General features: G+C 40.7%; 1 protein-coding gene across 1 annotated transcript in view; it reads left to right on the forward strand.

The window, feature by feature from the left end:
• Rasgrf2 (Ras protein specific guanine nucleotide releasing factor 2) overlaps positions 1–14,951 on the forward strand; it is a 213,167-nt gene that overhangs the window by 99,135 nt on the left and 99,081 nt on the right. Inside the window, exons 10-12 of the mRNA XM_032897050.1 lie at positions 4,502–4,662; positions 5,759–5,825; positions 6,414–6,550. Coding sequence (XP_032752941.1) covers positions 4,502–4,662; positions 5,759–5,825; positions 6,414–6,550 — 365 coding nt within the window. The remainder of the gene's footprint in view (positions 1–4,501; positions 4,663–5,758; positions 5,826–6,413; positions 6,551–14,951) is intronic.

A 14,951-nucleotide genomic window follows, 5' to 3' on the forward strand; every position in this document is an offset into this window, starting at 1 on the left:
CGTGATGTCATGTTATATGATATGATCCAATCGGTAACTCCAGTTACCAGATGGAGTGGTGACTGCTAGGCTTTGGAGACGGTGTAGGTATTCCGTGTGTGTTGTGAGGGGCAACACCTGATTAATTAATCTTTTGAAGAGATGAGGTCGTGTCACAAGCCTTGGAGAAGGACCAGACTGACAATGCATATCCCTCCTCAGCTCTTATTTCAAAGAACAAGAAGTTAGCCGCACCCCAAGATGCTTCCAAGTGCTTAGACGTCTTAGGGGAGGAGAGCATGCTCTGTGTGCTGGGTCTGAGCAATCAATATGGCCTGCTGCATATCTTTATAGTTTTGAAATTAGTATGGATTGAAACCTAAATTTCGAACTTGAATTAATCATTAATGCTGCTTCTGGCCATGGTGTGCCAACATCATTTGAAGCTATTACTGTTTGCTTCCATAATTTGCTGCTTAAAATATGTTTTACCTCATCAAATAAGACATTATGCAGTCCACATTATTATAATTTTTTGCATGGCATACTTGAAAAGTTTAGCACACGCCATTCTGTTTTCTGTTATTTATTTTCAAGGAGAGACACTACAAATATGCTAAAGTTGGGAAGCATATTTTAGAAATTATTCCTTTGCCATTTTTTTGCATTATATACTAACCTTTCTTAAGGTAATAGCAGATTGAATACAATATTGACATCACCAGGCCTTTCCAATTCCTGTCCTACTGCTCTGTGCAGACATTGCCGCCATGATGGCTGACTTCCTGCCTCATGGTGTATTACCTGCCTGTGCCTTCAACGGTGCAGTCTTCTTCCTGGGAGTGGGACAGCTCTACTCTTCTTTTGTGCCTATGAAAGGTCTACTTGACCTAGCAAGCCCAGGTTAGAGAAGAAGTCTTGAGCTGACTAGCCGCTCTGTTTCCAAGGCAGTTTGCCCATGCATCAGGGATTCTGTGCTTTTGTGCAAAGGCACCTGTCTGCATGCCTCCCTCTCCCAGGAACAGCAAGGTCTGAAAGGCAGCATTCCAGACTTCTTATGCTTCACCTTGTCTAGTGTTAAAGTCACTGGGAAAGGGGGCATTCAGGTAGACAGAATAGCTTATTGATTGAAGTTGTGATTGTAAGCTATTTATTTTATATTTTTCTTCTATTTGGGATTCTCTAAAAGTGTCTCATAATTAATGTGTACTTTAGATCTAATAATGGGTGGAAACCTTCCTGTAACTTACTTACCTACAATTTCTCGACATACTTTTGATTGAGCAGCATTATTATCCACAAGCACTCAATGTATTTATAAAACTTAGATTTCTTTGAGTCTTACCCCCCCACATACATACATACATACTTACACACACACACACACACACACACACACACACACACGCATGCACAAGTAATGAAACATGTTTGAGGGTCACATGCATTGAACAAGTCACAGTTTTTATTACAACTTTAGAAGTGAAAGTCATATCCTGCTTCTCCCTTGGAGCCATGTCTGAATGTTACCTATTCTGTTTTATGTCACTTATAACAGTTAGAGCTAAGGCAGGGTCAGCCACAACTGCCCTGATGTTACTATGGTGATAAGGACAGTGTAATCAGTTGCTTTATTGAAGTCTTGCTGTGTCTTTAGGGGTTATTCAATAAAGGTTGTTTCTAAACATTAGAACTTCATCTGAAGCTAGATAGTAATTGATGATAATTGGGAAAATTTGCACTGTTTTTCTTTAATTTCTCCATTAGCACTTTTACTAAATATTTTTAACACCCACAAAACACATTTTTAAAAAGTATTATTCATTAAACTAAAAGGGTTTTTATTCCTTACTAAATTGACTACTGGTGTTCTAGTATTTTTATTGATTGCTCCAATGGGTGATGTAAGGTTTATTTCAGTATATGGGTATTTGCACTTATACACAGCTTTCAACTTTATATGATTTCCAAGAAAAACAAGTCCCCCAGGTCCTCAGTAAGGACCTTAGAGTAGAGCAGAGAGCATGATAGCTTTACTATCTCAGATACTAAACTCAAAGCCTAAAAGATACTATTCATACATTCACTGGTGAGCAGAGTTCAGAACAGAGACATCGGCCAGTCTTAGAAGTCATTCCATGGGCATTAATGGTGGAAGGATAAGAAGTCTTCCACAGTTGACCTCAATTGTTAGATACCCAGGATTTGGGATGCTAAGGACAGAGGCACAGTAGTGGTCTGGTAAAGAGGATGCAGTATCATTTCTGTAATACCAATTATCTGTCTAATTTGCATTAACTAGAGAGGAATCTTTTCTGGAAGTCACATGGCCATGTTGAAATATGTCAAACAAACGATAAAAGGTGGCAGAAACAACTTAGGACACATTTCAAGCATTCTATTTCATAAACCAAAGTGTCTTGAGGTCCTTCGCTTTTAATTTAGTTGAATAGATTTCTGTCCTTATCTAATGCAGATAGTCTCCTGTTCGGTGAATGGTTAGAGTTTAACATATCAGTGTGTGGTTGCCAAGGAAACTTTCTTTTAAACCTCAAAGCTGAAATTCACAATAATTGCTAATAGATGTGCTAACCATAAATTTTGTAATTTCTGACTTACAAAATTACTTAAATTGCTTTTAAATGTGCCCAGGAACAGGCTATTACAGAGTTTTCACTGACTTGGTTACGGCTTTTCTGAAAATGGACTTGTGACCCCCATTTGTCCACCGGGACACTGGTGTCCCCTTTCCATTCAGCCTTGACCAACCTGTCCTTATGAGTTGGACAGCCTGGGGTGCAGGTGACACCATTCTTGTCCTAGTCCCTCCAATTGCTTGCAATGTCCAGTTTTGATATTGTTCAATCTACTGCATTGTCTGACTGTGCCGTGAACCTTATGAGAGTTACTTAAACTCAAGGTTCAGTTTCCCCATTTGTAAAATGCAGAAGGGGTTTAACTCCATCTCCCAAGTCCCATAAGCTCCAACCCTTTGCTGCAATTACTTGCTCATACGCTTTCTAACCTTCCTGCCTTCTGCATTCTCCACACCTCCTCTCCTTCTCCAATTTAAATCTTTGCCACATGAGCTGTCTGTCATCTTGTTCCCACCCACCTCTCCTCCTTCAGTTACTCTGCTCTTGTCCAACCCTTCCCTGGAGTCAAGCCTTCCCCTGGCCCTTTGTTCCCACTCCCACTCCCTCCCCCAGGACTGCTTCCTTGCTATTCTTTAAGCCCAGCATCACTACCTACTTTCTGTCTGTCATGCATCCCACTTAATCACTCACCTAAATAGATGATGTGAGATCAGGACACGGAGTCTTGGGTCCTGCATGCCTTCCCAGCTCTGTTAACGGAAAGATACGATTTAGAACATTTATATATTAATATTAATCTTGTGGGTTTTGTGACTCACATAGTTTTATTGTCTTGGGTATTCATTTTTTATATAAAAACAAGTATTTTCTTCACTTATAGAACTAATCTGTGCTCACTTTAAAAAAAAAAAACTAAGAAACTCAGAAAACATGAAGGAAAAATAAGGTTGTTTCTCTGGGTGATACCGCTAATAATATTTAAGGATGGACTATGTACTTTGTGGCTCTTGTGGGCTCAGGAAAGCCTGTGTTGGGCTGCACAGGGTGATGGAATAAACAGATATTACTGGCTGTAGTGATTTCAGAAGTTAGAACTAAGGTGTTTGCAGTAATCTTGGTACTTTGTGGTTGATATTTAAAAGACTGGAATTTCCTTTTCAGATGGGGATGATTCTACTAGTGTGTAGACTGCACGTGGTTAGAGGCAGTCTCCGGTACCATATAAATGCTGTGGAAGTCTGGGCATCTCTCACACTGAATAGATGGCACTTCTCCTTTCAATGTGGCTTACTCTCTATTTACGTTTCACAAATGCATCCTAATCATACTTTTCCCTTTCTCTTTTATTAGTATGTATTAGTTGTACAGAATGGGGTTCATTGTTTCACAGCTAATTTAGATATAGTTTTAAGTAGATTTCCTTTAATATAGTCCTTAATTAAATTGCATCAAATTACATAATTTATGAATTTTTAGAGTATACATGTATCACACCATCTATTTTTAACATGCAATGTAAACTATTAATATCCCTTTTTATTTTGTTTGCCTCAGGAAGGATAAGATCTACTTACTTTGATCAAACTATCACAGTATCTATAATTATTCAATTTATAATCATAATCAGATCATAAATGGCATCAATGCTTCGAATTCGATCTGACGTATTATTTTTTCAAACTTATTTTCCACTTTACAGATGAAGAGTCAAGTCAAAATTGTTTCATAACAATGCTAGGAACAGTTTGTCCCTTAAAATACAATACACTGTTTCCTCGGCTAGAATAGAGAAGATTCGTTTGTTCCGGTGGCACAGCAAATATGTCCTTGGTATTTCGAGAAGCAGATCCTTGTGTTTGTTGCCAAGGGCATGGTCCTCACCAGAATTTTAATTTCTCACTGTTCTTCACTTTTGTAATCGCCAGGTTCTCTTATCCAAGTACCTTCTGTGGAGAGGGGGAAACTCAGTAAAGTCCGCCTGGGCTCCCTGTCTTTGAAAAAGGAAGGCGAGAGACAATGTTTCTTATTCACGAAGCACTTTCTGATCTGTACCCGAAGTTCAGGAGGAAAGCTTCATTTGCTCAAGGTATGAGCCTTCATGGTGATTTCATTTGTCTTCTCAGCACTGAAGAGACACTGAGGTTAGTTTGAGTCTGGCTTCCCAGTGCCAGTTGTGTATGAACACACAGGGAGAGGTGGTGTGCACCTAAGAGCTCTGGCAACCGTTTTGTCGTCATTTGGAGTCAAGGCAATAGGAATTTATGTTAAGTGTGCTTCATCGTAAAGATGTATTTTTAAAATCAAAATCTAGGAAAAATTATTACTCGACAACTACCGGGCCATAGAAACCCTGTCCAGTCACTGCAGTCAGTGTACTGGTGAAATATTTGGCAACTGCCATTTTATTTCACTGTGTGTCAGGAGCAGTAAGCTTAAAGCTCAGTACCTGTTCTTACTGATAACATTTTATGTGCACACAACCACTCATGCCCGTGGCTTCTTTCACACTAAAATCTCATATCTGAGTAGTCAGGATAGGAATGATGTGACCCAAAGACCCCCGAATGTTCCCTATCTGACCTTTCATAGGAAAAGTTTGCCCACTTGTTATTTATTTATCTTCTGTGTGATAAATGGCTCGGCAGATAAAGGATCCTGTCACCAAGCCCTGTATTTTGAATTCAATTCCTAGAGCTCATGTGGTAGGAGAGAACTGATTCTCAGCAGTTTCTTCCCACTCACATGTGAAGTAGCATTGCCCTGTGCATGCGCGCGCGCGCGCGCGCGCACACACACACACACACACACACACACGCACACACACACACACACGGTATGTAAAGTATAAAACCAATTTTTAAGGTATTACTCACCCCATGACAATGGCCTTCTACTTTCTAAGGCCAGCTCATGGTTGAGCTTGGCTGTGGTTGTTCTGTGAAGTCACTGTGGACCCATCTAGTCTCCCCTAAATGAGTTTAATAAATTTTATCAACAACGAGGCCAAGAGTGGGAGAGTGGGGAGAATCTCACTAAAGTTAAATGATTTTAATGTATTTGTTCTGTTTAGTTTTGAACTCCGTGGAAAATTATTTATGAGGCAGAGCTGCCATCCCCATGGCAACCTGAATGTCAAGTTTACAAAGCAGAACGTCTCTAATCTCTAATCCATTTGGTTCCAGACAGGTGGGGTTCTCTCCCTCATTCAGTGTACGTTGATCGAGGAGCCGGACACAAGTGATGATGACAGTAGGTGATATCCCATCTCTCGGAACAGTTGGAATAAAATAGTAAACTTCTGGAGATCTTCATCTATTTTTTTTTTTCGGAGCTGGGGACTAAACCCAGGGCCTTGCGCTTGCTAGGCAAGCGCTCTACCACTGAGCTAAATCCCCAACCCCAGATCTTCACCTTGTAGAGCTAAGAAGGGCTATCTGTGGAGGTGGAAGGGATGCCCGGGGAAATTTGCTGTTTAACCTGAGAGCCTTGATAAACGGTCTGTGAGAACTAATGTTCTGCAGAGTTTGCCTCCTGATGGAGCCTTTTCATGGGCAGGCAATGAAAGAAAGGGGGTTTGAGTTAAATCAGGATTTCTATATATGAAAGAAATGAAAATAAACGCAACTGGGAAGGTTAGTTTCGAGGTTCCTTCTGCCCCCCGCTCTTCCACCAGCTGATGAGCAAGGCCTTCCTTCTGCATGCCCTGGAAGCACGGTGCTGGAATGAGAGGTTGGACTCAAATGCATGTGGGTCCCGAGTTCGTAAGGCCAGATGGGAGGAGTCACTGTTCACGTCTCTTGCACTCACATGCGATCGTTTGGTTTGTGTGTGCGGAAGCCAAAGGTCCTGGTCACATGTTCGGACATCTGGATTTTAAAATCGCCGTGGAGCCTCCTGACGCTGCCCCGTTCACTGTGGTCTTGCTAGCACCTTCGCGCCAGGAGAAGGCTGCGTGGATGAGTGACATCAGCCAGGTAATGAGCAGATTTATTTTCCGATCTTTTAAAAAAAAAGAATGGTCAGCATAAACATTTAGTGAAGACTTCTAGAATCATGTGTGTCTCTACATCACTGGGCTTACTGGCACCGTTGATTCAGTTTGATGGGCTGTTAGCATTTTGTTGTTCTTTCTTTGCCAGTATTTACTTAAAATACAGTAAATATGATCGGGGCTTTGCTCGGCCATTGTCAGAGAAGCTTCCTCCTGCAGCAGATGGGGACAAATGGAGACCCACAGCCAGATGTTAGGTAGGTAGTGAGAGACCTTGGAACGCTCAGCTCTAAATGGCCTACCTTTATCCAATCCCTCCCCTCAGGGCTCAGGGAAGAGGAGAGGAGGCAGAAAGAGTGTAAGAGACAGAGGGGATTGGAGGACACCCAGAATACAAGGCCCTAGGAGTCAACACGAACAAGGCTCTTACGAACTCACAGAGACGTGCAGAATGCACAGGGCCTGGATGGGTCTACACCAGGTCCTCCGCAGACACAAATGGCTTCCAGTTTAGTGTTTTTATAGGATGCCTGAGAGAATGAACAAGTGGGTCTGTTTCCTGCACCTTCTCTTGGACCCTTTTCTGTCTGTTTATTGTTTTATCTAATTCTGATGTTAGGTTTTGTTCTCTACTATTTTAAAAAATGTAATTGCACTGCAGCTCCCAAGCCTTCTATCCTAGCTACAGCTCTATTGAGCTGAGCTGTTCAACAGAACACTGTTGAAATTGTCCTGCTCGTGATTTCTTTTCCAGTAACTCCAATGGTATTTTTTGCGTGTCTATTTCTGAAGATACAGAAGCAGCTATCAAGGGCTGTGGTAAAAATCTGCAAAGTAAAGAGCCAAGGGAGACATCATCTTTAGGATGAAATCTGGAAACAACTTTCTGCATTTCGCATATAAGAAATTAGGGAGCTGGATGCTTGTCCTCCTGAATCTGCAAGGATCAGGCAGGAAACCAGTGCATTTATCCAGGCAGTGACGTCACGTGGAAGTATGTCAAACCAGTCACAGCTGGACTCGATTCATGATCCACATGGATTTTGGCTCCATTTACCAATGTGGGGAAAAGGGTTATAATAAGACAGGGGGGTTGCTTGAATCTAAGAATCCCAGACCAACCTATGCAATTACACAAGAACTCATTTCTAAACTAATTAGTTAATAGATAAAATCTTTAGGTAATATCCAAAAGTTGTCATTTGAAGAAGACTAGGGCAAATGGCAAAGACATTCCTTTTTTTCTGAGGAATTCATAGCAATTTTTAAAAGATGGGAACAGAAGTCCGCATAAATATCAGGTCTTCAGCTCCTTCACTGTGCAGGTCAGAACTGTGGGTTAGGAAAGCCACCTTTGTCATGCAACTGCATGGAGCTGGTACTCAGACCTCAGTCAGATCTTCCTTTGGTCCTTAACACCCTGTATGGGCTACCTGTCTACCTCTCAGACTGCTTTGATGGGGGGTAAATAGAAGAGAAGCTATCTCTTTTCTAGCTCTCAAATGGATAAAAACATGAGATCTTCCATAATTTTTTGAGCAAAATCACTTGGTTAATTAATACTTTTATTACCTCAAACCTATGTTGATACTACACTAAGCCTCTCCGATTTGTAAAGAATCTTATTTAACTCTGGATCATTCATTGGTTATTCAAAGATTTACTGAGGAATTGCTGTATGCAGCCAGGTCTTACTCAGATATGGACATATGGTAATAAGAGTGATTCTTAGGGCAGGAAAGGAAGTAACTCACTGAGTGCCTTTAATTTGATAGAATCATGAAGCCAAAAGTATAGAAAGATGGAAAGAGGAAGAACAGCCAGATGTTTTCCCAGCTGCTTCAATCTTTCTTTTATTGTGTAACCAGAGCACTTAAGATTCCAAGTTAATCATCATAATCCCCAACCTTCCCTACAGTGCCTATTTGGGCATGTGGGAAATACCCCTGGAGCCCAGGAATGATTCCATGCTTGGTTTTTAAACAGATAGGTCTTAAATTTTTGCCTGCTGGAGACATTCAAGTGAGACCTTCTTTCTAGACTATGGTTCAAGGCAAAAGTGTTCAACTTCCTCCTTTTTCCTCCAGGTGCAATAGCAAGTCTGTTCCTTAGTAAAAAAAATTATGCTAGATTTTATCAGCAGTTAAAGAACATTACTAGAGAGTTATATCTCTTTGGGTAGAAATGAAATTAACACAGGAAATGACTGTCTTCAATGATGCCTGTCACCATGTGACCTTACAGTTCTATTCTTTCAGAGAACATATTTATGCAGTGTTACTATGCCAAGTGCTATTCTAGGCCACTGTGATATAAAATAAGAAAAAAAGGAGACAGCAACAAGAACTTCCCTTATATTGATTACATTCCTTTTTAAGAACATACACACACACACACACACACACACACACACACCACAGCAGCAAAACAAAACACTTAAAAAAAAAGTAAATGTAGTGAATGGGAATAGCATGTGTACATGAGATGACGTGATTTCCAGAAAGAGGAAGCCGTGATTACAAGGACTCTAAAGCAAAAGGATGCTGTGTTTTAAGGACTGCCATGAAAGCCAGTGTGACCGGACTGCAGAGCATGGTCCTAGTAAGATGTCATAGGGCTAGATCCGGGATTCATGGCAGGGGAAAGGCTTTAATTTGTACTTCAGGTCAGATGAACGCTATTAAGGGACTTGAGCACACAGATTATGGCATTTAATTTAGGCCTTGGAAGGTCACTACAGGCATTGTGGAGAGAGCAGACTGAGCTGGTCACCCAGTTGGCACAAATGGGGGGAGGTAAAGGAGAATGCTCCTACAGTCACCAGAGAGGTGCATTAAACACAGTCTGGCAGCAATAGGACTGGGCACAGGGCTTCTGCTCTGCGTTCGTTCTGAAGGAAGGGCAGTGGAGTTTTATCATGGAAGAGAGAAGAAATAATGAGTCAGGGAATATGAGGGTTTATGGCCTAAGCAAACCCAGGAATTGACTTGTCAATAACTGAGATGGGAAGGCTGCTGGGGCAAGATTTTGTGGCTGAATGTGGGCTTACTTTCAGATATGTTGAGTCTGTGAAGACCAATAGATATTTGAGAGGGATCAAGCAAGTAGGGCACATGAGAGCTTGGGCTTTAGGAGAGATATTCTGGGTAGAGAATCTACATCATTCAGGTGCTGTAAGTCTGTGCTGAGACTGTTGAAATCACCATGGGAGAATGTGGATAGGTGTGAGAAGATGGGCCTGCCCTGAAAGAGAAGCCAGAAGGAATAGCAGAGGTGACCAAGAAGGAGCCACAAGGATAGTAGAAGGATGGTCAAGGTTTTGTGGCGCCCCGGAAGCCAACTGAAGAAAGCATACAAAGAGCATGGAGGGGTCTTGTGTGAGGTTCTGCTGCAGCCAGTTAGGGCAGTGAGTGTTCTGAGATGCTTTTTAATCTTGGGGTGGAGTTTGAACATCAAGTAGTGGGTACTGAATGTTTTGTTACTGATTTAGCTCAACCTACAGCCTGCATGGCCATATCTCAATTGAACTCAGGCTTTGCCCAAGCATATTCATTTTATGGGAGAAATCACATACACATTCATGGAGTTTGTTGGCCTCACGAGTATAGCTGAACATATTTATTATTAACTGGAAGGGTCTACTACATGCTTGAAAAAGTCCTCTTTAATATTTGATTGTGCGTGGGGGAAAACATGGCCACAAAGATGAACTAGAAATATTCCCAACCTGCAGCATACCAAGATGCTTGCCACAGGTGTTTCCTACACACTACCTATGTTAGCATTACTAAGGAATGTTGTTCAAATGCTGCATTGAGAATGTAAATCCTAGATGACATTTGAAATGCTCTAGACTTAACAAGCCCTTTAGATCACTTCTGTTCTTTACATTACAGGACCTCTGTCCCCCAAAATGAACTCTATCTCTAAAGCCCCCAAAATTCATTCAAAAATGATTTCATAGTTTGGCTTCAGTGAATTATTATTTTTATTATTTTTGCCTCATTTCCCTCTATATTCCTGTAATTTCCACATCTATTTTTAAGCAACCGTGTGTGTATACACAATACATACATATATATCCTATCACATTAATTTACCATTTTTATACCTTCTTTGAAGACATTGAACATTGAATATGTGTGCTATTTCCCAGTAATATGCTGCTAACTTTGTAAAGAGATATCTCCCCACCTCAAGGTTCTTCCCTGATACATTCCCCCAAAGAGTGTAAGGTTGGTATTGAGGCCACAATAATTTTAATGATTTCAGTTAATGATTCATGCCTGGCCACATTTCACATTTCCTTTGGGAAAGATGTAAGTCAGCTGCAGAAAGGAATGGGGATATAAGCAGAGTACCTGCCTCCAACTGTGATGTCCTGGGTTCAATGCCCAATATCACCCCTCTCTCCAAAGCAAGGCATTACTCTTGCTTTGAGTAATTCCCATGAGTACATTCCCATCACTATGTCCTGCCAAATGCTAGCCATGGCATATCACCACATCTTCCACTTTAATGGAAAATTGGGTTTTGCCTTCCAGTCATTCTAATTTACATCTTTGTAATTACTCAAGAGATTGCCATTTCCCACTATGCCTACTTCTTCCTTGTTTATAGCAACTGAACACTAATTCACTAGAACCTTCTTTACAGACTAGAGAGACTAGTATCTTCTTTCAATTCAGATTATGAATAAAGTCTATTGTTATTTTGTCTTTTACATGGCTGCACCTTAGTTTTCCCATGGCTTGATTTGAAGCTACAGTGCTAGACTCTAGTGCGGCACTAATCACACATGGGTCTTATTTAAGACAGTCAAGCAGTTCTCCATAAGGGAGCTGGTCCCACTGTCACAGAAGAAACTCTACAAAACCTAAGACTTTCAGCTTTGCCAGGTCTCTGCACCCAAAGCTGTAATTTTAAGGAGGAACAATTACTTGAATGATTAATTATACCTCTAGTTACACCAGTAAGGCCATAATTAACTGTTGGCACCTCCGACAAAACATGCAAATAGCTAATGGTCTCAACCAATAATTCTCCCCCCTTCTTCATCTATTTATAGGGAAGGACTTGAAACAAAGAGTTGACCATTCATTCAGTGTGGCGTGCTCATTGCTGCCTGTCTCCCTCAGATGCATAATAGCACATTGAACAGATTTTCAAGTAATTATGAAAATTAACTAAAATGCAGAATTAAAATTCTCCCAACTTCTTGGCTTGGGCAGAAATTCTACATTTTGGGCCAAAGTTTAGACAATTTTTTCTATGTGGAAAATTTATAGTACACTGGTCATGCTGTCCTTCTTAAAATAGCTACCCTGAAGTCAATTTTGTACTTTAGCATAAAAATGGTGAATTCAAAGAACAGTGGGCTCAAACACTTCTTTCTACTACCTGTAAGCATTGAGAATCCAAAACAATGTGATGGCATAGTATCCCACGGTAGACCATTGACCTGTGAGCAGGTCCGGTGAACCCAAAGCAAAACCCATTAACATTTCTCCAAACGCATCAGTATCCAAATGCGTTATGCATAGGCTGTCCATCAACACATACATGTCCTCATTTTGTTTGTTTGTTTTGTGAATGGATCTGTTTTCACACAGACCCTAGTCACGGGCTGATTAAAGGCAAGCAAGATGGCTCAGTGGGTAATGGCACTTGCTGCCAAGCCTAAGGAACTGAGTTTGATGCAAGGGACCCACGTGGGGGAAGGAGAGAACTGATTCCTGCAATTTGTCTTAGGACCTTCACATTTGGATGGGCTATGGCATCTACACATGTTCTTTCTCTCTCTCTCTCTCTCTCTCTCTCTCTCTCTCTCTCTCTCTCTCTCTCACACACACACACACACACACACACTAAATAAATTAAAACATTTTTAATGAATTAAGCTGCACGGGACCACTTCTATTATCCTATTAATTTCAAGGTTTATTGTAATTCAAACAAATTCAAGATGATAAAGCCATCTGACACCCCGCTTATTTTTCGCACATTTATTCTAAGTTAGAAAGCTGTACTCATTTTCCTCAGACACAGTCATTTCTCACCAACACCTAAGATACATGCTTCATAATAATTAAGTTCCTTTCCTTCAGCACCCTTGGGACTGATTAACTCTAGGTTCCAGAGGATGCCAACATCTAGGGATGCTCAAGTTCCTTGAAATATTTGCACACGAACTGCACAGAGTCTCCTGCATCCTTTAAATCATCATCTTTAGATCTTTGACAACACCTGAAACAATGCTTCAAGCAATACTATCAGCTGCTTCATCATTGCTAGACTACATTGTTTAGGGAATAATGGAAGGAAAGAACAAAGCTATCCGTGTTGCATATTTTCATCTCTATGAGATTTCCCTTCAGTATTTCTCAGCCATAGTTTACTGAAACATGGATATTGAATCTAAAGATACAAGAGGTCTGTTGTTTGTAACGCACCTTCCACTTCAATTATTTTTATATATAAACTTGCATGGGCAAATTCTATTGTAGCCTAGTTTTGTCTAAAATGGTGCCTTGTTGTGTTATTCAAAGCCCTAAATAGAAGTAAGATAAAAGCTGAAAACTGGCTGAGATAGAGTGGATTAAAAACTCTTCCTTTGTTATGACATGATCTGTCTATCTATCTGTCTGTCTATCTATCATCTGTCTGTCCATCTGTCCATCCACCTGTCCACCCATCCATCCATCCATCCATCCATCCATCCATCCATCCATCCATCCATCATCTATTATCTATCATGGTTACCTACCATCTATCTAGCATCTATCTACCTGTCTTCTACTTATCCCACAGATAGTTGAACATTGTGTAGCATGTGTCAAAGACCTTTCTTATAACTGAAATGTCACTATTTGAGCACGTATGCACTTTTGAGCTATGCTTCTGACTACCTGTATATCTTGATTTTTATTTTTGAAACTTGAAGGTAAATGAATGTTTCTTTTCATTCCTGTTGACAACAACTTTAATACTCTACACAGTGAACTCCAAAGATTTATAAGTGAGACCTGACCTTGGAATGAGATATCTGAAATTGTCACATAACTTTTATGTCAAGTGGCAGCCCTGGAAATATGAAGAACAAGACAGATTCAGGTCCAGCCATAGAACAGAAATGTTTAATACATAAATTCAGTAACATAAATAAATGTCACACGTAGGTGATACATACAGGTAGGAAGAGAAATATCTAATCACAAGAAGTAAGAGATCTGAAAGCTTGTCTTCCAAAGACCTAGCGCCTGGGGAGTGGCTATAGATGGAGGTTGGCCTTTGTCCCAGGAGAATTAACACAGAAATAGGGTGAGAGAAACCCCAAGACTGATGAAAGTAATCAGGATCCCTGTGCAAAGCCTGGGCACTAGAAGCTACCTCTTTTGCAAGACAAGAACTTAAAGTTTTTCACCCATTGACACAGAAAGAAATAAGGCATTTGTCCTTCGGAGCAGATCCTGACAATGTAAGTCTGGCTTATGGAAATAGAATTTAATGGCACAAAAATCCCAAGCTGAGAAATTATTGATTGCTGAAATCCCCAGAGGGTTGTGGAAGCCAATCTCCATCTACTCTCTCGGCAGCACCTGGTTTGTGACATAAGCTGAAATTAAATAAATAAATAAATAAATAAATAAATAAATCGCAAACCCAAGGAGTAAATATCTCTAGGGAGCACAGGGCACTTTGAATGAACTTTAGATAACAGTGTGGATAATGCCACTAGGACTATAAACTAAAAAATGATTAAAACACAGTAAAACAATGGAAGAAAGGAACCAAGATGGAGGGGAGCTGTAGGAGGAAATCCATCACTGCCTTAAGACGACAAGGCCAGGTCATCAAGGAACTGAATAGGTCATCTTTTTTTAAATGATCTATTTATGTTATTTTATGTGCATTGGTGTTATGCCTGAATGTATGTCTGTGTGAGGATGTTGCATCCCTTGGAACTGGAGTTATGGGAAGTTGTGAGCGGTCATGTGGATGCTGGGAATTGAACCTGAGTTCTCTGGAAGAGCAATGGGTGTCCCCAACTGCTCTCCAACGCCCAGCCCCACCCCTAATAAATAGTCTTAAATGGAAACTACAAACATCGAATTACAAATCTTGGGAAATTCCGTAAAGACAGTAGATTAGTCATGGCTGATAGGAGGGTCAAAGGCTGGTAACACGTAAGAAAACTGTAGAGTACAGGCAAGCCAGCCAACAGACTCGACAACAGAGACTGGCACTGGAAGGTTTGGGAGAGGGTTAGAAAGACTAGAGAAAAGGAAAACGTCATCCTCAAAGTGAGCATGAGTAGGGATCTTTATAAAGAAAAAAGAAAGGTAGGACACATCAGATGGAAGCAGTATGCTGAGCTCTGAGCC

This window comes from Rattus rattus, chromosome 3 (genome assembly GCF_011064425.1).
Source record: "Rattus rattus isolate New Zealand chromosome 3, Rrattus_CSIRO_v1, whole genome shotgun sequence".
Taxonomy (NCBI): Eukaryota; Metazoa; Chordata; class Mammalia; order Rodentia; family Muridae; genus Rattus; species Rattus rattus.